Raw genomic sequence first — 22,830 nt, 5'->3', positions numbered from 1 at the left:
TACGGTGAACCGTGTTACCTAGAGCATCTTGGAGACGACCCCCAGGGGAGACAGACCCTCGTTCTCCGCGGAGATGTAATGAAGACAGCAGGACTGTCTCCCGGGTGTGCTGGCAGGATGCCCGTTCGCACCTGGCCCCGTCCGCGCAGCCCCCCAACGGGAAAGTTATTTCCACTCCAGACGGGAGAGAGATGGACGTGAGGAGGCTCCCCGGCTTGCGGGCTGCCAAGCAGCTCAGCCAGGACTCCAGCACAGGCAGAGCCCATTTCTAGGTCCTGGGTGCCCGCTGGGGGCCACCCCTCCCATCCCCTGAATCTTCACAGAAAGCCTGGAAGGCAGGTCCCATTACCGTCACTGTGTAAAAATGAGGAGGCCGAGCCACCCAGGGAGGAAGCCGTGCGCCCCAGTCCATACTCCCCATGAGCCAGGCTCCGGGCGCAGCTGAGGCGTTCTCTTGCCCCTGGCGAGGACACCCACACAGTTATATTTACGGGGCAGCTACTATGAGCCAGCAACCTCTGCGCCCCAGTGAGAGAATGGGGAACAAAACAGACCAGAATTTCTGCTTTTCCTCAAGACGTTAAACCTGACCATCTGACCTCCCCAAGTCTCTAGTCTCCTCCAGGGTGCACGCACGACAAACGAAAACACGCATTGTGTGTGAACGTTTCCCAGGTGCAGTGCTTACAGTCGTTGGAGTGTGGAAACAACCCATCCAACGGCCAGAACAGACAGTCCGAGAGATAGAAAGTAGATCTGTGGTTGCCTGGCTGGGGTCGGGGAGAGAAGCAGGAGTTCCCTTTGTGGGGGAAACATCCTAAAAGTAGATGCCGGTGTTGGTGGTACGACCACCTTGTAAATACCCGAAACCCAGCGAATTGTGTACTTTAAGAAGATGAATTTTAGGGTATGTCAATTTTGTCTCCATAAATAATAATAAAAAGATTTTTTTTTAAAAGGAATCCCTGCACTCGGGGAGCTTACATCCTAGTGGGGGAGGCAAACACACACACACACACACACACACACACACACACACACACAACAAAACCCCACCCCAAGTCCGGCTGGGGGCGCTGTCGTGTGTGAGGGGTCAGGGCTCCAGCATGGGGGCGGTGCGTGGAGGCGTCCATGTGTGCGCGTGTGGTCGGCGTCCACGCAGATCTAAGCAAGCGAAGGAGCCAGCCGACTTGTGTCTGAGCCGCTCCACGTCAGAGACCCCAGAGCACCCAGCACGTGGAAGCTTCAGAAATACGTGGGCGGCAAGCAGGATCCAGCTCTGACCAGATCTGCTCCTGACCGCCTCACCACGGGCAGACCGGCTCCTGGGCCTCCGGGACAAGAGAGTGCGTCGGTTCCCACCCTGCGGGGGGCTCCTGGGGCCCACGTCCAGTCCCTGGAGCCCCAGGCCTTCCGTCTGCTGGCAGGAACCCGAGTGACCGCCTTGGGCTGTCCATGCAATTCCTTTACCCTTCTCTCCTCCAAAAGCACTTAAAATAGAAGACAGCCTTGTCACACGCAGATTTCTCCACCTGGCTGAGTCACCCTGTGCCATCCAGACTGCCCGTGGCTCGAGGCCTGTCTCCTTCACGGAGACCAGCTGTCATGCGCTCACTACTCAGGGCGTCCTTGGAACAGGTGCCACAGGTCTGGACGAGTCCGCTGTGTCAACGGACCCCTCCGGAGTCCAGCTGCCCCGTCCAGGGGCCGAAGACGGCCGAGTCTTCGTGCAGTTTCAGCGGAAAGGATCGCTAAGCTTTGTTGGCATCAGCAGATGGGCGGCGGTGAATGCCCTTCTGAGACCTGACTGCTTTGATCGCGTGTTCGAGTCTCGGGACCAGACCGCTACCTGAAAGACTGTTCGGTAACGCTGTTTTCCCTTTATGCTCTTTCCCACACAGAGAACCTCACTTGGCTGAAGGCGGGTTAGGTTTTGCCCAGACCCCAGCCAGGGGTCAGACGGTCAGGGGAAGTCTTGGAGGGGGCATCCGGGGCTCCTAACCCAGGAGCGGGAGAAGGCAGAGGGGCCTGGAGGGAGTGCGGTGAAGCTGAGGCCCAACGGGGCCAGTGGCCAGGGAAAGAGTGTTCTGGGCAGAGGAGGGAGTGCGTGCATAGGCCTTGCAAGAGACAGCAGGACATGGTCTAGGATTTGTGACTCTAGGGAAAATATGGACAGATAAAATATTTTAAAAATAAAGATTGAGATTCAAAACCTACAGAGGAATCAAAAAAAAAGAAAGAAAAGAACGCGGTCATGCGTTAAAATGTCTTCACAAGTTCATGACGATTTCATCATGTCCGGTCCTCGAGTGAGCGCCACGGCCCGTGAAGGACGGTGGGGTCCTCAGCCTGCAGTCCCGTCGTCCAGCTCCACCTGCTAAGGCAGCAGACCGCAAAGCACAGGCTGGGCTTTCAGGGTGACATCAAAGGGCCATGTTGCTTTAACAAAAAGTTACCTCGAGCTTCATCAAACCAGGGTAATACAGAAATTTCTGGATCAGGTCCACTGTTGACAATCCCAGAGTTCAGAAATTTCTCCAAACAAGAACCGGGGAGGGTAAGTTAAGAAAGCAAAACCTTCCTCAATGGTTCATGCCAAACGCAAAGAAAGTTCCAACACGTCAGGGAGAAATGGATTTTTTAAAGTTTAAAGCAGTGGCAGGGCCAATCCACCACCACATTTTAACAAGCTGGGCAGAGGGACCAGGTGGCAGGGGCTTGGCAGTTTTTAAATAACTTGGTAATTTTAAGAATTAAATGACGCGGCTGCACGAGAGCCAGCCACCATTCCGTCACTTCGGTTCCACCCGGAGATGGCATTAAATGTGTCCCTATTTAAGGAAACTTAGTTGTAGGAAATGAAGACACGAAGGCCTTTGGTTTAGCTAATTCATGTCACGCGAAGCGCCGATGTGTGTTACGAAGCCTTCTGTAATCAGACGGGTACCGCACGATGAAACGTCGTCTGGGGTCGGGACTGGCAACAGTAAGCGCCACGCTCACGTCACAGCTGTACTCACTCACCCCCCACAGGTGCGCGACAGCTGCGCTCATTCACCCCCACAGGTGCGTGACAGCTGTGCTCACTCACCCCCCCCCCACAGGTGCACGACAGCTGCGCTCACTCACCCCCCCACAGGTGCACGACAGCTGCGCTCACTCACCTCCCACAGGTGTGCGACAATGGGCGCGTCGGCCCAGGAGTGCTCTGCATTCATGCCCATCTTCCCGTTCTTGAAGACAATGAACGTGAAAGACTTATCGAACCACCTACGCGGGAAAGAAACGTTCACAGGACTTAACCGTTTCAAAAAGACCAAAGCAAACAAAAGTCACGTACTGTTTTATTCGGGATGGACTTCTCTGCCCCCAGCCCCCAAAAGGCTGGCCCACGCTCTCCAATCTCTGCAGAGCGCGGGTAGGAGCATACAGAGAACTTAAGTCAGGCACTTCTCTGTTATCAGAGACAAAGAGAAGCCGCTGTGAGCTGCGGACCAGCAGAATGCAATGATGTTATTCTAACGTGAAGGGACCCGTGAGGCAAGTGCAGGGAGCTGGGAGGCCTTGCCCCTGCACACACCCTCCCCCCAACGCTGGGCCGAGCCTCAGCCCCATCTGCAGGGCGGGCAGGGCGGGCAGGACGGCGCCGCAGACAAGGAAAAGGACGCTACGGGAGTCACGAGCTCAGGGAGCAGGCCAGAGCCGGTACCCAGCTCAGCCCCGTCCACCACCTTCTCCCGCCTGGTTCCAGGCGCCCGCGGCCACCCCTCTCGCCAGCACCTCCGGTCAGAGGTGGGCGGGAACAGAGAGGGAAAAAGGTCTGCTGCTTGAGCTGTGTGTGTCCATGTGCGTGCGCGCGTGTGTGCGCGTGCAGAAAAGAGAACCAAAGCTGTGTTCCTGTGTGAGCCTCATTCCTTCAGGGCAAAGACACCTCGGGCTGGAGGCAGCCACGTTACCTGTCAGAGCACCTGCCGTGGAGGAGAGACTTGGCGTAGCTGTCCATGGACGCGTCCGGGTCTTCCTTCCTGTACCCCTGCTCGCTTTCGTCGAGCGTCACGAAGAACGCTGCCTTTTCCACGGCATCGAGGGACTGTTTGTTTTTCCCACGTCCAAAATAGGCCTGGCGACACTTGGCCCAGGGTACTCTGAAACAAGGCTTAGAGTCAAACCTACAGGAACGTGGGGACATCTCCTTACGTGCGGCGTTCAAAATGGCGTTTTTCAGTTTTGTAGGAATTTAAGAGAAACTACACACGTCTGACCCTGTCTGCAGTGGACGGCACCATCGGTCAACAGGCCCTCCAGCACGGCGCGTACCTCCGCTCACTGAATGCCAGATGGGCCACGAGAATACAAGCCCTGAGCTTAGCGACCGAGACAGGGCTCCCCACGCTCGCGCCAGCGACCATCCTGATGACGTTCTGGCAGGTGCTGTGAGCACGTCCCTCCTGCCTGGCTCCCCTCCAGCCCTGGTCCACGTACTAGCTCATTGACCAGCACTACCATTCCCATCTTTCAGAGGGGGAAACTGAGGCACACCGATGTGATCACAGCTACTTTGTGGCAGGGAGAGCTTCCAACCCAAGCTGTCCTACCCAAGTCCATGCTACTAACAGCCACAGGACACCCTGGGGATAAGCGGCACCCCTGGGAGTCCAAGGAATGGGATTCTTCTCCCACCTTTCGTGGGACAGAAGGAGCGGACATGACACACACTTCCTGAGAGTCACCCCAGCCACGGCTCCTTCGATGGCTGCTAGGACCCTCACTCGGCCCTCCTCTGGTCCTTCACCCACCCACCGTTCCAGATCAGGGTCATCTGGCCTGTCTCCTGCCCTCTTCTCTCCCCGAGAACGCACCAAGGTGGCCTATGGTACCAACACCCCCAAGAAACACCAGGTCCCCACACCCACGTGGCCGGGAGCACTGTCGTCACTGTCTGCCAGGGGCCACAGCGACAGTAAGGATGGTCACTAGTGCTGTGTGAAGGGACAAGGAGGTGACGGGCCAGCACATACACTCAGCGTCCATGGGAAGAGGAGCCTCACGGCCGGCCGCCCACGGAGCCCCGAGGGGCAGGGGGTCCCAGGCAAGCCCACGCCTCAGCCGCGATTGGTGCCACCTGCCACCTGGGCCACTGATGCTCGTGAGCACACGGGGAGGGAGCTCGTCCCCCGGACACACTGCCCTCCGCGGTTCCTTCCAGCCCCGGGGAAGCCGCGGCGATGGCCTAACAGCCCCGGGCTTCTGGGACAGGGCCTCCCCTCCAGCTCACGCTGCCCGTTCCAGCCCTCACTGCTCGAGGAGCCCCCGGACCAGAAGAATCTCATACACCCACTCGGGGCCCTCGGGTGGGCCTTTTAAACGCCCGAGTCAAGCCCCAGTGTGGGCGGGTCCACGGGACCCTCTCTGCCGTTCCCAGCACCCGCACCCCTGCGGCACCCCTGCGGCACCCCTGCCGCAGAGCCTCACTCCTGTGTGTCCTGAGCCCTGGCACCCGGGCACCTGGATGGGCGGCCGCCAGCAGGGGCGGGACTCGGACTCCAGGCTCCAGCCCCGCCCCCCAGCACCGCTGCCCCTCCCCCACGTGCCCCTCCAGCCGTCCCAAGTCCACCGGTCAGACCCACGTCACGGAGGAGCCACACACCTTTCTCCAGCCGTGAGGGCCGCCAGCTTGGCCTCCCCGGGCTGAGGCTCGGAGGGGTCGTCCAAAATGCGCTGCACCTGCTGCTCGATCTCCCGGGGCCTCAGCAGCCTGCCGTCGTGGTACAGCCAGACCTTGAAGTAGCGCCCTTTGTGGAACACCACGATGTGCCTGCTGTCCCGGACGTGCTGGATGGTGTCTGCGGCGGGACGCGGAAGCCAGAGGCGGGGGTCAGGGAGAGCTGAACACGGCCCCGGCCCCCCGACCGTCCTGCGGCCCACCCCCGCCCCCACCCGCGTCCCTCGGCGGGCCTCGTCCGTCCACTCCTCAAGAGTCTGTAGGCGGTTCGGTACAGATCAAAGCTGAGAGATCTGACCCCGTCTCAGCTCCGCTCAGCCGCTCACTGCCCGTGTGATCCGGGGCCAACGACGTGGGCCCGCTCACGGGTTTCTACAGAAAACTACGGCAAACACGCCCTTCGAGCCTTCCTTCAAAGTCAGATATAAGAAGCTGCGCACGAGCATCGCTTCCGCTCAGACGCCACGCCAGGTCCTGGCCGGCGCACGGTAAACTAAGAAAGGAGAATCGGCAAGATTCAGGGATGGGAACACAGGCCTCTTGCAGCCACGGTGAGCCGCAGAAAACCCAACCGCCTGCTGAAATTACTGCGAACACAGCTGGGTAGCCGCTCAGGGTCCACGTTTGCCTTCCTCTCCCCAGAGTTCTGGGCCCGACTGAGCCCCTCCCCCTCACACGCTTGGACCCCCCTCGGACGTGACTGTATTTGGAGCCTGGGCCGTTTAAGAGGTAATTCTGTTAACACACAGTGATTACGACGGACCTTAATCCCACACGGCCGGGGTACTTGTAGGAAACGACCAGGACACAGAAAGGCACGGAGGGATGACCCCGTGAGGACACAGGGAGAGGACAGCCGTCCGCACAGGAGGTGAGAGGCCCCCGGGGGGGCTCCCTGCCTGCACCTGGGTCTCGGGCTCCGGCCTCCAGGATGTGGGGACAGCGAATGTCTTTCAGCCCTGCAGGTTGCGAGGTTTTGTTCCAATGGCCCCCGGAACTAATACATTCAGGAGCCAACAACTCAAAAGGACACTTGGAACACCAAAAACAGAAAAGGAGTTAGGAGTAACCAACAGATGAGGCACAAGACCCGGGCAGAGCAAAGCACAGAAGCACCCCTGATCCGAGGGGAGGTGTTCCGAGACCCCACGGGTGCCGGAAGCCGGGGAGCACATGGAACCCAGCCGCACGCCTGTTTTCCCCAGTCTACGGACCCGTGACCACGTCTGACTTACAAACGAGGGGCTGTACGACGCTAACAACTGCAAACCCAGAGCGATAACATCCTGTGCTACAAAGCTTATGTCAAAAGCCCGGGCCTCAGAAACACCGAGGAAATTCAGCAGAAGGAACGTTCCTGAGCCTCAAAGTTCACTCTCGGGAGGGGCCAGCGTGAACCCATGTGCTGCCTGTCCGTGACCCCGTATGCAGCGAGTACGGAGCAAATGGGCTTTCCCAAGGGGCCCCACTCACCCGTCTCCTCGCCTGGGATCCGCGAAGTGTTAAACATTCGCTCCCACTGAGCAGAGCAGAGCGGAACCGTGGATCCCAACAGAAGAATCTACAACAAAAATACATTTCAAACAAACAAACATTCCTTGGGGGGAGGCGGTGGGAGGAAGGGGGAAGGAGCAAAGGAAACACTGATCTGTCTTCCGTGCACACAGTGCTGACTCGTCTCTTCCGAACTGCGAGGGCAGCTCCTCGCTGGGCCGACAACCTGGACCGCTAAGACCCGCCGGGCAGGGCCAGGGCTCGGGGGCGTGGCCAGGGTCCCCACCCCTCCTGCCCAGGTCACGCCTTCTAATGGATCATTCGTCACCTGACACACCACAGACCTTTCCAAACTGACACTTCAGCCACAGGGCTATCTAGAGAAGGAAATGTCTTGTTCTCCTTGACTAATTCACCAGCTCAATTGTCTTCTTCCAAAGGTAAACAAGAGCTTTTTCCGGCTGAGATCACTGGGTGACGTACAGGAGGAATTTAGAACACACCAGGAGCATTAAATCTCACGGTAATTACGGAGAGTGAAAGAAGTGAGACCAGAGAGAGAGAGCGAGCAAGCATACTGCACGGTTTCATTTGCATAAAGCTTTGAACAGTACAAGTGACCCAGAGACAAAGGCACAAGCCAACTTTTGGGGGTGACGGATGTGTTCACGCCCTGGACCGTGGAGACGATGTCAGGGGTACGTTATATAGATACGACAGGACCTATCGAAGGAGGCCTCGAGCATGTGCACAAGGTCAACAAAGCCATCCAAAAAGAAGTTTCTAGAGCAGCGAGTTTACGTACCGGCTTGATCTCCTCCCGGTCCAGCCGCCGTCTGTAGAGCAGGATGGCGTGGATGGCGTTTCCCGCTCTCGCCGCCTGGATCTGGGTCGGCAGGATGTACAGCAAGTCCTGAGAAGGTAAACCCGTGTCGGCACAGAGGACGTCCGTGGGCAAAGCCACGCTCACTTAAATGCACGGGAGGGCATTTCCGCACCGCTAAAATGTTTCCGTCGGTGTGAGATCACCCCCGCGCTGACAGAAAAGAAATTGGAACTGCATTCCTATACTTGGACAGTTTTGTACTTTACAAGCAAATAAAAGTGACGAACAGGAAGAAAAAGGACAAAGAACGAGCTGCCCGGTTATTAAAGCTATTAAACGCCGGTTACGGGAACCCCAGCTATGAGGCTTCCAATGAGACAACGGGAAGAGCCCTCCCAGGCCATCGATGCCGCGGAAGACAAGAACGTCCCAGGGCTGGGGCGCCACGGCCACCTGTCACCACGCTCTGTGGGGTGGTGCAGACACAGGCCCACACGTCACCGCGGCATCACAACGCAGCGCCCAGTTGTGATGAGAGGCGGAGGGACCACCGATGGCCTCGGGAGTACTTCTGTGGCCCTAATCTCTCGGCAGTGGCTCGGGGCCAACACAAAGGGACAGCCACACACAGCTTTCAGGCGCGGCAGGCAAGGGTCGGGCCCTGGGCAGAAAGGCTGGGTCACCGGGAGCAGGGGCAGGAGCTTCAGGGGTGGCCGGCGGGCCCATGGGGACACCCACCACGCCTGCCCGGGGCACTCACCATGGCGTAGTAGTTGCTGTTCACCATCAGCGGCCCCCGTCCTCGCAGGTAGATGTACTCTTCCCACCAGTCGCTCACCTGTGGGGGCCCAGGGGACAGAGCACCGGCGAGCTCAGCAGGAGCTACACGGGCTGGCGGGGCCCCCGGGGTGCAGGACGGCTTGTGGGCGCGAGTGTGGATGTGGGACACACGCCACGGCCCGCGTGGGAGCCTAAGCCCAAGTGCGAGCTCAGCACAGCCCTGCACCGGCGCCTGATCGGAACGGCACACGCACCAGCCCGCCTCCAGCCCCGGCTTCTGGCCCCCTCAGTCGCACCGAACACCTCCTCCTCCCGCACACCCTACCCCGTACGGCCCGCCAAGTGGCTCCGCTCGCCCCACGCGGGGAGGCCCGGCGGGTTCGGGGCGCGAACTGGCGCACGAAGGCATCGACGGGTGGCGAGCGTGCGCACTTACGTAGTTAGTGGCCCACCAGGATTTTAACTTCAGGTACCACTGCAGTTTGGGCCCAAGGGTGACCGCAAATTCTTCTGCCAGAACCGTCATCCGTTGGAAGTCGGACTCCTTCATCAGAGGCTTCACGGACTCCAGATACTAGGGTTGACACAGAGCACATCCGCCAAGTTCAAACACAGGCCCCTTACCTGTGTCTTAGGAAAAACGGACACATCTTTACAAGATTTAAAAATCTTCCCCAAGGAGGGATGCCTGGCCGGCTCAGTCGGAGGAACGCGCAACTCTCGATCTTGGGGTCGTGAGTTCAAGTCCCACGTTGGGAAAAGGAGATTAATCAAAAATAATTAAAAAAAAATTTTTTTTTTAAATTTATTTGACAGAGAGAGAGACAGCAAGGAAGGGAACACAAGCAGGGGGAGTGGGAGAGGGAGAAGCAGGCTTCCCGCTGAGCAGGGAGCCTGATGCGGGGCTAGATTCCAGGACCTAGAATCCTGATCTGAGCCAAAGGCAGATTAACGACTGAGCCACCCAGGCGCCCCTAAAAATAATTTTTTTTAAAGGTTGATTTATGTATTTTAGAGAGAGAGGATGGGCATTTGGGGGGTTGGATAGAGGGCAAGAGAGAATCCCAAGCAGGCTCCACGCTCAGGGGGAGCATGATACGGGGCTTGATCTCACGATCCTGAGCCGAAACTGAGAGTTAGTCATTTAATTGACTGAGCCACCCAGGCTCCCCTTAAAAATACACTCTTTAAAAAAAAAAAAAAAGGAACAACTCCACCAAGCTGGTTTTGCGGGTCCTTAAACAAGTTAACCAGACGGCTTTACATCAGCAACAAAGATACAAACACACTCCGTCGTCCCTTACTGTCCTTCCAGACAAGCATCACCAAGATCACCGGAGTGACAAGATCACGGCTCGCCCAGCAAGGACGTCTCACTCGCCTTTACCCATCATTTGGCCTGTAATGAAAGCCCTATTCCCACCTACTCAACAGTGACTCAGGACAGTGCCAGGAAGGCGTGTGGGCCGAGTCCGGGACACCAGGGCAGGAATGAGGAGCCAGAACAATGAGATGGGGAAGGCCAAGCCCCGGGTCAAGGCCAGGTCTCCAGGGACAGGGCTGTGGGGGCCCCTGACTTTGACCAGCCCCGCCCTGAAGTCAGAGAGCCGAGGTGGCAGGTCACAGATAGGACGGTGACTTTTGAGACCATCAGCAGCAGCTGCTGCCACGCACACGAGCAATCTAGAAAGTAAGACCACCGGCTTATCAGGAAATGCATCCACCCGCCAAGTTTTGTCTGCCCTGACCACAGCTTCGGGGTGGCAGGGAGACCTCCAGGACCCCTCCTTAAATGTAAGTAGCCACCACTCCGGAAACAGAGCAACTGCTCAGGTTTTCCAGTTTTCTCAAAGTGAGACGCGCAGGAGCGGGACTGGAAATCACATTCCGAAGCCCGTCAAGCCGGGCGCTGGGCTCTGGCAGGCAGCGCCGCCGGTGGCTTGGCCACCCTCCCGTGGGATGGGGCTCCTGGCCATGGGGCCAACAGGTGAGGAGGGGAACAGGAGAGCAGACATGAGAGGGAACTTGAAAAGGCCAAGAGGGACGAAATACCAAGGCTGGGATTCAAAAGCCAAGACATGTCCCACTTAGGTTTTAAAATGAGGCCACGGGTCAGGCAGAAAACGGCCGCCCTCGCTGGCTGCGGTGGGGGCGTGTGTGCTGTGGGGCTCGGCCTGGCGGGTCCTCCACGCGTGAAGCACGGGTGCCGTCAGACCCCAGGGCCGTAGTTCCAGGCTCACACCCAGCAGAACGGCAAGCAGGTCCTCGAACAAAACCATTCGCAACAGCCAGAGGGTGGAAACAACTCCACTGTCCAGCAACAGGCGACCGCATGAATGTGGTGGGGTCCAACCGCCCAGTCGGGTATCACTCAGTCATTAAAAGGCAAGATACAGGGACAGACACTACGGCAGAGACACAGCCTCGAAACAGTCTAAGAACCACATATTGTGGGATTCCATGTACCGGAAACATCCAGGAGGGGCGAACCCCAGACACAGAGAGCAGGATGTGGGTGCCGGGGCTGAGATGGGTGAAATGGGGTGTGATGCTGACGGGGGTGGGGATCGGGTGGTAGAAAGTTCTAGAACTAGTCTGTGGTGGAGACAGCATTATGAGACTGAATTCAGTGCCACACCACGGCACGGTTTAAAGGGGTTAAAACGGTCATTTTCATGTTATATACGTATACACTGCAATTTAAAACTGATCACGTAACATACCAAAGACCGTTGAATCAGACGCTTCCAGGAACTGTGGGATACGTGAATTATATCACAATAAAGCTGTATAAAAAATTGTGCAAAGCTATCATGGTGCTTTTAAAAAGAAAAGACAGCTCACGTGTGCCGATATGTCAGAAAGGCAGAGATCTCCGACAACGGCCAGACGAGTCCACTGCTGAGACCTAACACGGCCAACCAACAACCGGCCACCACCGGGTCAGTAACCCTAAACCCCGGATGCCGGACACTCAGAGGGGGCGTCCCAGGGAGCTCGAGGCCACACCTACCCTGCTCACGGTGTCCTTGACCGCCGGGACGGGTAGGCGTGGCAGCGACGTCTGGAAGCTGTACAACATGGGTTTTCGGCCCGAAAAGATCTTGACCATACTCTTAAAAAAAGCACGTTTGAAAACGAGACCGTGTTAAAGACGTAGAGCCCATTCTCGACCTGCTGACCCTTCCCTGATTATCTGTGCTTCGCAGCTCCCTCTCCGGTCCGTTTTCCACCCCGTACCTCACAGGCCTTCGCCAACAACCAGGTGACCCCACCCAAAAACCACCCCAAGGCTGGCGGAGGCTTTGAGATGCCCCGGCCAGGGCAGGCCCCTGGAGGTTGCTGGCCAACTGTACGCCCGCACGCGGGCCGAGATCCTCCCGCACCTCTGCGAGGCTCCGGGTTTGAGGACCGGCTCTGAGCCCCGGCCAGGGGGCAGCGCAGGGGGCGAGCTGGGAGGCTGGACCTCGAGCCAACCCCAGGAGCAGCAGCCGTGTGGCCCATCCCGCCGAGGGCACAGCACACATGTGCCTACTCTTGGCCCTTGCTTTCACCCCGAAGGATGGAGACTTGGTGCTAACCACGGGTCATCTCTTGCTGACCAGACCTCCGAGAAATTCCTCGGGCTCGCAGGGGGCGGCGGGGACTCAAGCGGGAATATGCCCTCCGGGGGAATGTGTTAGCACCTTCTGTAAAGGGTGGGCGCCCCGCAGACTCCTCTGGGGGCTGATGCTGCTTCTCTAGAAAGGAGCCGTCTGACACCCAGGCGAGCGCGGGGAGTCTGCTGGGGGCGAGCGAAGCCCACGGGTGCGTGCGGGCCCCAGGCGTGGGGGTGCCTCTCACGAGCAGCCCCCGGGAGTGGTGGTCAGCTCGGAGGAGGAGCGGTCACCGGGGGACAGTGGGACAAGCCTCCACGCACGCAGCAACCACGGGACCCTGAGGCTGTGGTGGAGGAGAGCCCGCAGAACCGCGAAGGACACCACGGAACCCCCACCTTGGAGCTAGTCAGAGAAGCTGCGGCGCGGGCGGGCGCCACCCTCCTTGGATGCAGAACCTGGACGGCAAACCCAGCAGGCTCCCACGGGCCGCGCTCAAAACTCCCCAGCGCCGAGGAAGGAAAACACTCCTCTGCCTGCAGTCACTGACTCGACCCCCTGCAGCTCTCGGGTCAACCAACCCCGTGTGGAAAGGGGAGAGGTCCCCGAGGATCCCCCTTTCAAAGTAAAAGCCACCCGCATGTGAGACGAGCCAGGATCCCCCTTTCAAAGTAAAAGCCACCTGCATAACAGCGGGTGCTAAGTGAGAAGAGCCAGACCTGGAAGGGCGAATACGGTGGCAAGGGGGGGTGGTGGCTGTCGGGGGCACGGGGCTGCCCTGGTGCACTTAAGCCTCCACTAAGATGGCACATCTTACCTACGAGCTCTCACCGCAAAGGCAAGGCGGGGCGGGACACGAGGGAGCTCTGGGGGGGGGGGGGGGGCTGAGTGTGCGGCGCCAATAAGGGCCGTGGTTCCACACATGCGTACTGACCTCCGGCCCAATCAGCCGCGCACGCTGCTACCGGCTGGGCAGCCTGGCATGCATCAGGCGTACCCCAAAAAGTACTCAGAAAGCATCCACAGCGGCTGGGCGCCACGGGCGCAGCGGGGATCCCTTACCATCCAGATCTTGGTGGCCCGGCTCATCGTGCCGTGCTGGGCGAACATCCAGCCGTGGTAGGACAGCAGCACCTTGAGGGAGTAGCGCATGGTAACGATGAGGGCCACCCACAGGCCCGTGCCGAAGAGGAGGCCGCTGACCACATTCTTCGTCTGGCTGGACATACCGCTGCTGGGGAGACGACACGAGCCGAGCACACGTTAGCGGGGCCTCCACACGCCGCCAGCCGGAGCGGCCTTCCCTCCACACGAGGGGGACCATGGGCCCCGAGTCCAAGACAGGACGCCACATCCCCTGAGTGCCAACCCGGCTCTCAAAGGCTCAGGCATCGCTCTCCCGTCCTCGGGACAAACCAAGCCTCCTGCGTTCTTGGGGGGAAACACTCAACTGCCTCCAGCGTCTGGGGACAGGGACAGGGGACGTGTGAGGTGGTGGGCTGTCCACGGTGAAACCCACGGCCCGGGTCCACCGGCACACCGCCTCAGCTGGGCGCCCACCGCACCTCTGGGCCGTTCCCTTCCTGCTCCCTCCTTCCTCCAGCATCACTTCAGATACGGCCAGGACTCGCAGACGCTCAGGTCACTTGGGGAAACTGGTGCGGCTGTTTCTACCAAAAGAGCCTGGTTTGGATCCAGGCAGGAAATGACCATTTATTTTTTTAAAAAGATTTTATTGAGAGAGAGAGCATGGGCAGGGGTCGGGGGAGAGGGAGAGAGAATCTCAAGCAGACCCCCTGCTCAACGAGGAGCCCACTTGGGGCTTGATCCCAGGACCCTGAGATCACGATCTGAGCTGAAACTGAGAGTCGGACACCAACCGTAAAACGGTCATGTAAGCAATAAACTTCAAGAGAGACAATTCCTCACTTGCCAAGGAAAGAGACACACTGTATGGGAAAGACGGGACCGTACGAAAGATCTGTGGTCTTGTTTTCCGTTCCAGTTGTTTTGGAAACCACAAGCTAGTTATGAAATAAAAGGGATTTAAACACCAAACATTGGCAAGGACACAGAAAACAGGGAACCTTCGGGCACTGTTGGGGCAGCCGCCGTGGAGACCAGGATAGAGCTTCCTCAAAAAATCTAAAAACAGAACTGCCCTGTGATCCAGCAACTCTACTTCCGAGTATTTATCGGAAATCAGTCTCTCTCTCTCTTTTTCTACGATTTATTTATTTATTTATTTGACAGAGAGACAAGAGATCACAAGTTGGCAGAGAGGCAGGCAGGAGTGGGGGGGAAGCAGGCTCCCCGCGGAGCAGAGAGCCCGATACGGGACTCGATCCCAGGACCCTGAGATCATGACCCACTGAGCCACCCAGGTGCCCCAGGAAATCAGTCTCTTGAAAACACACCCGCAACCCCAAGTCTGTCTGACAACATCCACGACAGCCGAGACATGAAAAGCGCCTACGTGCTCACTGACGGGCACATGGACAAAAGTGCACCACATTCGTGGGATGGAAAGTTATTCAGTCGTAAAAAGGAAGGAAATCCTGCATTTGGGACAACCATGGACCTTGAGGGCATTATGCCAAGCGAAGTAAGCCCGACAGAGACAGACGGATCCCGTAGGATCTCATATGTCGAATCTGAAACAAAAATCTAAATTCCTAGATCCAGCGGGGGATGGGCAAAACGGGGGCGGGTGGTCCAAAGGCTGGAACTTCCAGGCCCGCCTGGCTGGCTCTGCTAGGAGGGTGCTTGACACTTGATCTCGGGGCTGTGAGTTCGAGCCCCATGCTGGGTGTGGAGATGACTGAAAAGATAAAATCTTGAGAAAAAAAAAAGGGTATAAACTTCCCATTGTAAGACCAAATAAATAAAGAAAGAAAAGGTTTAGATCCCAGGGTCCTGGGATCGAGCCCCACATCGGGCTCTCTGCTCCACAGGGAGCCTGCTTCCTCCTCTCTCTCTGCCTGCCTCTCTGCCTAGTTGTGATTTCTCTCTGTCAAATAAATAAAATAAAATAAAATAAAAAAAGAAAGGTTTAGGGATCATGGTAACTATAGTTAGCAATACCATAGTGTGTATTTAAAACTGCTAGGAGAGGAGATCCTAAACGTTCTCATCGCAAGAAAAATAAATCTGTACCCACACGTGATGTCACTTAATCACTTGTGGTAATCCGTGTGAGCTCCGTAATTCTACCCGATCATTACGTTATACGCCTCAAACTAATAGAATGTGGTATGTCAATTATGGCTCATTTTTAAAAATTATTCTGGCGTGCTTCAAATTATGAAAACGACCAACAGACGTAACCTAGAGATACCTCCCATAGTTAAAAACCATCAAGTTAACACCTTCCTATAGTTAAGTAACACTGAAACAAATGGTCTTCAAAGTAAAATACTTTTGCTCCAGAACTTACTTGTCAAATCTCGTGTGGTGACTTTTTTCTGTAAGAGACACACGGGCGTGTCAACGAACAGCATTAGCAAAAAAAAAAAAAAAAAAAGCTTTGTTTTAAAGAATACGTTCCTTCTGAGGTGGCAGAGGCTGGACGGACGGACGCAGAGCAAACCCAGCCAAGTACGTCTGCGTTTGTGAAAACAGCCACCTGGGACGGTCAGAAGGGGCTCTCCGGAGAGACGGTTCCAGAACGACCCTCAAGCCTGGGAAGACGCTGACCCCTAACCTGGTCTTTCTAAATTTGGACCAGGCATGGCCCAGTTCACCGCAGTTGGTTTACAGGGACAAGGAAACAAATCGTATAAAGACCCAGATTATAAAGGGCTTTAAATAGCCAATACTTCTAAGCATAATCCAGGGCTAAGAGCCCACGGTGGAGACTAAATTAAAACTGTGTTAGACCCACCAGAGTCTGAAACGCACGGAGAAACACCACGACCCAACGCACGGCCGCCCAGTGTCTGCAGCGGTCACAAGGACAGGAGGAGCAAGGTTCCCCCGGAGTGTCAGGGAGTGTCGGGGTCCCTGCCTCGGCCTCCCTGACCTCCAGGCAGGGCAGGGAATCTGGCAGGGGTCCAGCCCAGACACGCTTCCCCTGCAATGATGGAATTTTTATTCGAGGATTTGCAGACACTTGTAAAGGCACAAGCCAGTGCTCTCGGGGCAGCGTGGAGGCCAGAGCAACTCAGCCGGACAGGAAATACTCAGGAGCGTGGGGGTTCCCACTGGGGTTCTGAGCCACTCTGACAGGGAGCTAAGGGGCTGAGGTCCCCCCAGAGCAGTCAGTTCTCAGGGTCACAGACGCCAGTGCAAAGAGCTGACCAGGTCCAGGACCAGCTCCTAGAGGAGAAATTCCTTTTGAGGACTCCCCAGCCAGGCTAAGGGCACTGACCACAACCGTGGGCCCTGACACGACGTCCCAGAGCAACCCAGGACCAAGGCCGTCTTCGGAGAAAGGGCCAGGAGGGACCCCAAACTCCCTGAGGATCTTATACACAGAAGAAAGCCTACAGGAGAACAGCCACACAAGCTTCAAATGAAATCAGCACAGTAATGGTCCTTATATTTGAAAAGACATAAAAATACCAGCAACAAAAATCGCTAACTTCCTAGACAACTGGAGATTCGAAAGAGTACTTACGTCGTGTCCAGGGTCCGATTGATTTTTGCAATTATCCCCAGCGAGGGGTCGATCTTGGCATACATGGTTGACATCACACCCACCACCACGATAAGCCAACTGGAGGGGCTTGCTGGGTACACACCAGTGATGATGCCATTCTAGAAAGAGAACATGGACCGTGAGTACTGTCCCACCCACTAAGTCCTCGGGCCCTGGTGATGGGGGCAGTGGGATGACAGCTGTGGGTGGGAGGCCTTTGTAGCCCATGGTGGCTAAGTGACCACTGTAGAAAGTCTTCCCCACAGCCTCCAGTCCCTTCTCTTCCTCTACTTCTGAGCCAAATCCCTCCCTGAAGCAGATACCCTGAGAGTGACCCCAGGACATTTGACTCACCCAAGGCATGAGTTTAACATTGATTCCTGAGCTCCACCCAGACTAATTCATGACACCTTTAGGTTCAGGAGGTCACTAAGCCAACCATGAAGTCCTCTCCCCAGTCTGCTACACTTGGGATGCCCCGAGACCCCCAGCCCCAAAACCACCCCTTCTGCCACTCCTGAATCAAGAGGCTTCTCAATCCCCAAGTATTTTCAGGAGACCTCTCTCCACATTAAGAATTTGCTGTATGGGGGTGCTTGGATGCCTCAGTGGGTTAAGCTTCTGCCTTCAGCTCAGGTCATAATCTCAGGGTCCTGGGATCGAGCCCTACGTCGGGCTCTCTGCTCAGCGGGGAGCCTGCTTCTTCCTCTCACTCTGCCTGCCTCTCTGCCTACTTGTGATCTCTCTCTGACAAGTAAATTAATAAAGTCTTAAAAAAAAAAAAAAGAATTTGCTGCACGATCCCTCAGCCAAACCCCCCTACTTCCCAACCCTAAAACCACAAAGAAATGGCAGGAGCAGAAGGCGGATATGAAACAAAATTCTGGAACCAAGGTGAGCCTTGTGGCTCCTTATTCTCTTTATTTCTGTGTTTTAAAACTTTTAATTTAAAAAAAATTCCTTTCTTAAAAAAGATTTTTATTTATTTGAGAGAGAGAGAATGAGAGAGAGAGAGAGCATGAGAGGGGGGAGGGTCAGAGGCAGAAGCAGGCTCCCCGCTGAGCAGGGAACCCAAAGAGGGACTCGATCCCAGGACTCCAGGACCATGATCTGAGCCAAAGGCAGTCGCTTAATCGACTGAGCCACCCAGGCGCCCCCCAAAAATATATCTTACTAAAGCCATCTTAACAGGCGATCGATTTGACCAAGACAATGGATTTAAAAACTCTCAAAGCTTATCTGAATTCTTTTAGGAGCTATGTGGACACTCACATGTCATTGCCCTGGATTCCCTATTGTCTAGAAGTATAAGAAAGACATCTTTTAAAAAGCAGGGGTTCTCCTGGTGTTCTCTGATAGACACATACACCTACTACGTGACGTTACATTAAAGTGGAGGCAGGGGGGCGCCTCAGTGGGTTAAGCCTCTGCCTTCGACTCGGGTCGTGATCTCAGGGTCCTGGGATCGAGCCCCGCATCGGGCTCTCTGCTCAGCGGGGAGCCTGCTTCCTCCTCTCTCTCTCTGCCTGCCTCTCTGCCTGCTTGTGATCTCTGTCTGTCAAATAAATAAAATCTTAAAAATAAATAAATAAAGTGGAGGCAGGAAGGGCCCAGATAAAAGGTCTCCCGCTCACCCCAGCCTCCCCCTGCAGCCCCTCTAAGCTGCAAGCGACACGGTGCTCTGTAACCACACGGTCAGGCGTGGCTGTGAACCGTTTATCTTCTCTCTTCCAGCCTACTGGTCTTGCCCCCTCAGCCCGCCAACGTATTTTTTTTCTTTTTAAAGGAAAGTTGCTAAGAGGGTAGATTTTTTAAAAAAAATTTTTTTAATATTTTATTTATTTATTTGACAGACAGAGATCACAAGTAGATAGAGAGGCAGGCAGAGAGAGAGGAGGAAGCAGACTCCCTGCTGAGCAGAGAGCCCGATGCGGGGCTCGATCCCAGGACCCTGAGATCACGACCCGAGTCGAAGGCAGAGGCTTAACCCACTGAGCCCCCAGGCGCCCCACAACAACAACATCTTTAAACGAGCATTTCCACTGGCTTACAGGGACTGACGCCACAGCTCTGCACCCAAAGTCTCCCTTTTCCAGGATCTGAGGAGGAAAAGGATTCGCTCTGGGCAAGGTCAGGTGGCAATGCGGGCTTCCTCCTGTAGGTGGCGACGCCTCCACCATGGGGGCTCCCGTGGGGGCCGCCGGCTGCATGGGCAGCGCCCGTCCAGCCTGGCCGGTTGCCCGGGGCCCGTCCCCCTTCTCTGACTCACTGCTCCCACCTATTCTGGCTCCTCCTCGTAGTCACGAGGAAACTGGAGAACAAATGCAGTTCGCAGTTTTCCTCATTCCCGGGGCAGGTAAGGCTGAACTCTCTCCCCTCACTGAATTCCTTCTAAACGCGCCTCTTCCTCCTTCTGCGATTTTCGAAGTCAGTTAAACCACGAACAAGTGAAAAAACGAGACTCGTGCTTGATTAAAAACCGTGAATACCTTTCCAGTCTTTCAGGGAAACAGAACTGAGAACAGGGCAAGTTGCCTCTGCTTGGATGGATGCCCGGATTTCACCACCGGGCCGTGTTATCAGCCAGGCACCTGTTAGATAAGGTCGCTGCCTTCCCCGGGGTGGGAGACCGTCCTCTTTCTGCAAGGCCTCCAGAGTTCTGGACTCAGAGACATGGGTTCTAGTCCTTCCTCCGCTTCTCTGAGCTGGTCACTCGCCCCTCTCTGCGCCCCCACTCACCCCCAGAGTGTGCCGACGCCCCGGCCCGCCTCACAGAACTTCTTCCAGAACTCGGGCCCCGGGTGTGTAAGCGGAAGCGTGTCCTAAGTGCCGTGGGAGTAGGGACCGCGCCACCGGCTCGCCGACACACGCCCACTGAGCCAGCGCCTGCCCCGGAGCCCCGCGCAGACCCGGACAAGCGCTGGCCCACCTTGAACCTGATGAACTTCTTCTTCCAGGACTGCAGTCCGGACAGATAGATCTGCTTGAGGGCTTCGTGGCTCAGCCGCAGGTCGATCCCATCCGGGGTGACCGTGAACTGGAAGGCCACGGCTTGGTGGGCTTCTGCCATCTCCGGCAACGTCCTGGGAGGAGGAGGAGAGGGGGAGGGGTGACGAGGCCGGCACATCCCTGGACAATAGGAAGCCCCTTCCCCGGACCTGGGGTTCGTTCCGCAGGAAGTCTTTCCCAGCCGCTTCCCAAACTTCGTGTTCCACTCACAGACCCGGTTCCCGCACGATGGGCCCCGCCGCCCCCTCTCCCTCCTGTCCAGCGCTGCACAGCCCTCTGTCGCCTCTGCTGGGACGCCCGGGGTGGCCAGCAGAGTCCAGGAGTGGAAACCCCCCCGCTACCACCACCATAGGGCTCCAGGCCCCAGGCCCTCGCAAACCCCTATCCCCGGCCCCGGCCCTGGCCATCCTACCAAGCCACCCTCCAGGCCAGCAGCCGCGGCCACATCCGGCCGACGCTGGAAGCTGATGGCCATTTCGCCGCCTGCCAATCTCATCCCCACCCACCAGCCGCCTGGAGGCTGGCACAGAAGAGACCCAGAGGGTCCCCAGATGAGTCCATGATGGCCCTGAACCCCTTATGTCCAGGCAGGAGCACTGGACTCTGGGGTGCGTGTGGGGCTCTCTGGAAACCATCTCAGGCGCCACAAGACTCCACGGAAAGGAGACGCGCGGAATCTTCAGGAATAGGTGTTCATGGGCGTCTACGGACGGAGCCAAGTCCCCTTCCTCCTCCTCCTCCTCCTCGGAGGCTGTGACTGACTTGGGTCAACAACCCAAGGGGTGGAACCTTAACTAGGGGGGTATTTACCCCCTCCAAGCAGGCCCGCTTGGGCTACCCGCCCCGCCCCAACAACTAGAAATGTGTTTCCTTCCAACAGCTTCAGAGCCGGGTCTATCCCCGCTCCCCTCCTCCTGGCTGCCGTCTTCTTCCTTGGGGACTCCCGAGCACCTCATGGCCTCCCTCCCGCAAAGCCAGCCCCTCTGCCACTTTCTGGAGCCATGGGACCGAGCCATCTCTTCTGAAAGTGTCCCCGAGCGCCCCGCCATCCAAAGGAAGCGAACAGAGTGGGGGGAAGCTTCCAAGAACCATAGCAAAAACCCACAATCGTGTGTGTTTTCTTATCACCAACTATGTCTCCCGTTGTCCCCTGCTGACGCCTGCTGAGCGCGGGCGGAGGACCCACCAACATCCGCGGGTGCCGCGCTGTCAGACGTGCCCAGTAAAAAAGCCAAACCAGCTTCGCTTCGGCTGATTGGAACAAACGCCCCATCAGAGGCCCCGAGGGGCCACAGCCTGCATTCATTCGCCCCTTCCACAAGCGTGTCGGGTGCCTCCCACGTGCCAACACTGCGACGCGGGCCAAAGAGTCGTCCTGCCCCCAACAGCTCACAGGGAGGCTGAAAGAAGGCGGGTGTCGGACGGGACCTCCCTGGTGACACGAAGCCCGGGAGAGGATCGGCCACAGGGCAAGCCTTTCCGGCCTAGAGGTAGAACAGGACTCTAGTAGAGGTCAAGGGCAGGCAGCTGTGTGGGAAGGAAGGCTCAGAGGCAGCCAGGGGAGGCTGCTGGGTTTTACACGAAGGATAAAGGGAAAATGTCCAAGGGCTTTAAATTACTGTTTCTGCTCTCATGAAGACCACTCTGGGGGCGCCCGGGTGGCTCCGTCGGTGAAGCGTCCCGCCCTTGGGGTTATGAGAGCAGGCTCCACACCGGGCTCCGTGCTCAGCGGGGAGGCTGCTTGGATTCTCTCTCTCTCCCTTTCCCTCTGCCCCTCCTGCCCATGCTCACTCACTCCCTCTCTCAAATAGATAAATCTTTAAGAAGAGAAGAGCTCTCTGGCTGCCGCATGGCTGGTGGCAGGGCAGGGAAGCAAGACCGTAAGGAGCAGAGGCCCCCGGTCCTCCAGTAGACGGTGGCCCAGAGTGGCATGAGTGCGGATGGGGAGGATGACCCACCCCAGACAGGCTTCAGCGGCACCTGGGGCTTCTGGCTTGAACCGACCCCGACACGGGAGAGTCGCTGCGTGGGGAGGACAGGTGGGGGGTGGGAGGGGAGAAGTGGCGTGTGGACCCACCACATCTGACGTCGTCGGGGCGGAGGGGGAGGCTGGGCTGGGCGGCCCTGGGCAGTGTCCACACGCAAACCTACGCATCCACTTTGATCATTACGAAGGGAAGGAGCAGGTCAGCCAAATCGCAATCCCCTGGGAATGACCTCAGCTGAACCGGACCCGCCGTGTGTCCCCGGTGACCCAGGTGTGACTCAGCAGACACAGGCCCCACCACTGTAGCCCGGCCAGCATCGCGGAAACGGATCCCGAGCCTGAAAGCAGCAAGACCTCCAAGCAACTGCCTCCTACAGATAATTCAGGGTGTGGAAGAGGGCGCCCCCAACAGCTCTGAATCCTTTTCTCGAAAAGCTACCCAAGTGGCCTGAGGATCCGGCCGGAGCCTCAAGGTCCACCCTGGACCCCTCTCCACGTGCCGCGGGAGGTGGGCATCACGGAGATGATTCTGCCGCGCGGGAAGCAGAGGGAAGTTACAGACTAGCCACCCTTTCAGTGACCTGTAAGATCTTTCAAGGGCGTTATATGGACACGAGGGATTATTAACGGCAGTAGAGAACCTAAACAGAGCCTCTGCAGGGATTCGATCCGAAGGTACGGGTCCGGTGCTCGCTCGCGGATCCTCGCTCTGCTGGGGACCGCAGGCAGGAGGGGATGCTCAGCCTCCCTTTGGGAGTCAGTGGCCTTGTCAGAACC

The 22,830-nt window shown here is 57.2% G+C and overlaps 1 protein-coding gene across 2 annotated transcripts in view; it reads right to left on the bottom strand.

The window, feature by feature from the left end:
* Positions 1-22,830, bottom strand: part of CPT1A (carnitine palmitoyltransferase 1A) — a 47,740-nt gene that overhangs the window by 11,935 nt on the left and 12,975 nt on the right. The window contains exons 2-12 of one of the 2 annotated variants that reach the window (XM_046014730.1): positions 19,987-20,140; positions 17,037-17,176; positions 13,481-13,652; positions 11,836-11,937; positions 9,259-9,396; positions 8,803-8,880; positions 8,022-8,129; positions 7,196-7,283; positions 5,648-5,843; positions 3,957-4,145; positions 3,165-3,270 (exon numbers count right to left, since the gene is read on the bottom strand). In XM_046014730.1, coding sequence (XP_045870686.1) covers positions 3,165-3,270; positions 3,957-4,145; positions 5,648-5,843; positions 7,196-7,283; positions 8,022-8,129; positions 8,803-8,880; positions 9,259-9,396; positions 11,836-11,937; positions 13,481-13,652; positions 17,037-17,176; positions 19,987-20,127 — 1,458 coding nt within the window. In that variant the 5' untranslated portion in view covers positions 20,128-20,140. The remainder of the gene's footprint in view (positions 1-3,164; positions 3,271-3,956; positions 4,146-5,647; positions 5,844-7,195; positions 7,284-8,021; positions 8,130-8,802; positions 8,881-9,258; positions 9,397-11,835; positions 11,938-13,480; positions 13,653-17,036; positions 17,177-19,986; positions 20,141-22,830) is intronic. The other variant, XM_046014731.1, reaches the window with a different exon arrangement.

The sequence above is a fragment of the Meles meles genome, chromosome 8 (assembly GCF_922984935.1).
Source record: "Meles meles chromosome 8, mMelMel3.1 paternal haplotype, whole genome shotgun sequence".
Lineage (NCBI taxonomy): Eukaryota > Metazoa > Chordata > Mammalia > Carnivora > Mustelidae > Meles > Meles meles.
Note: the sequence above shows the minus strand (reverse complement) of the source record. Positions and strands in the feature narration are given on the sequence as shown.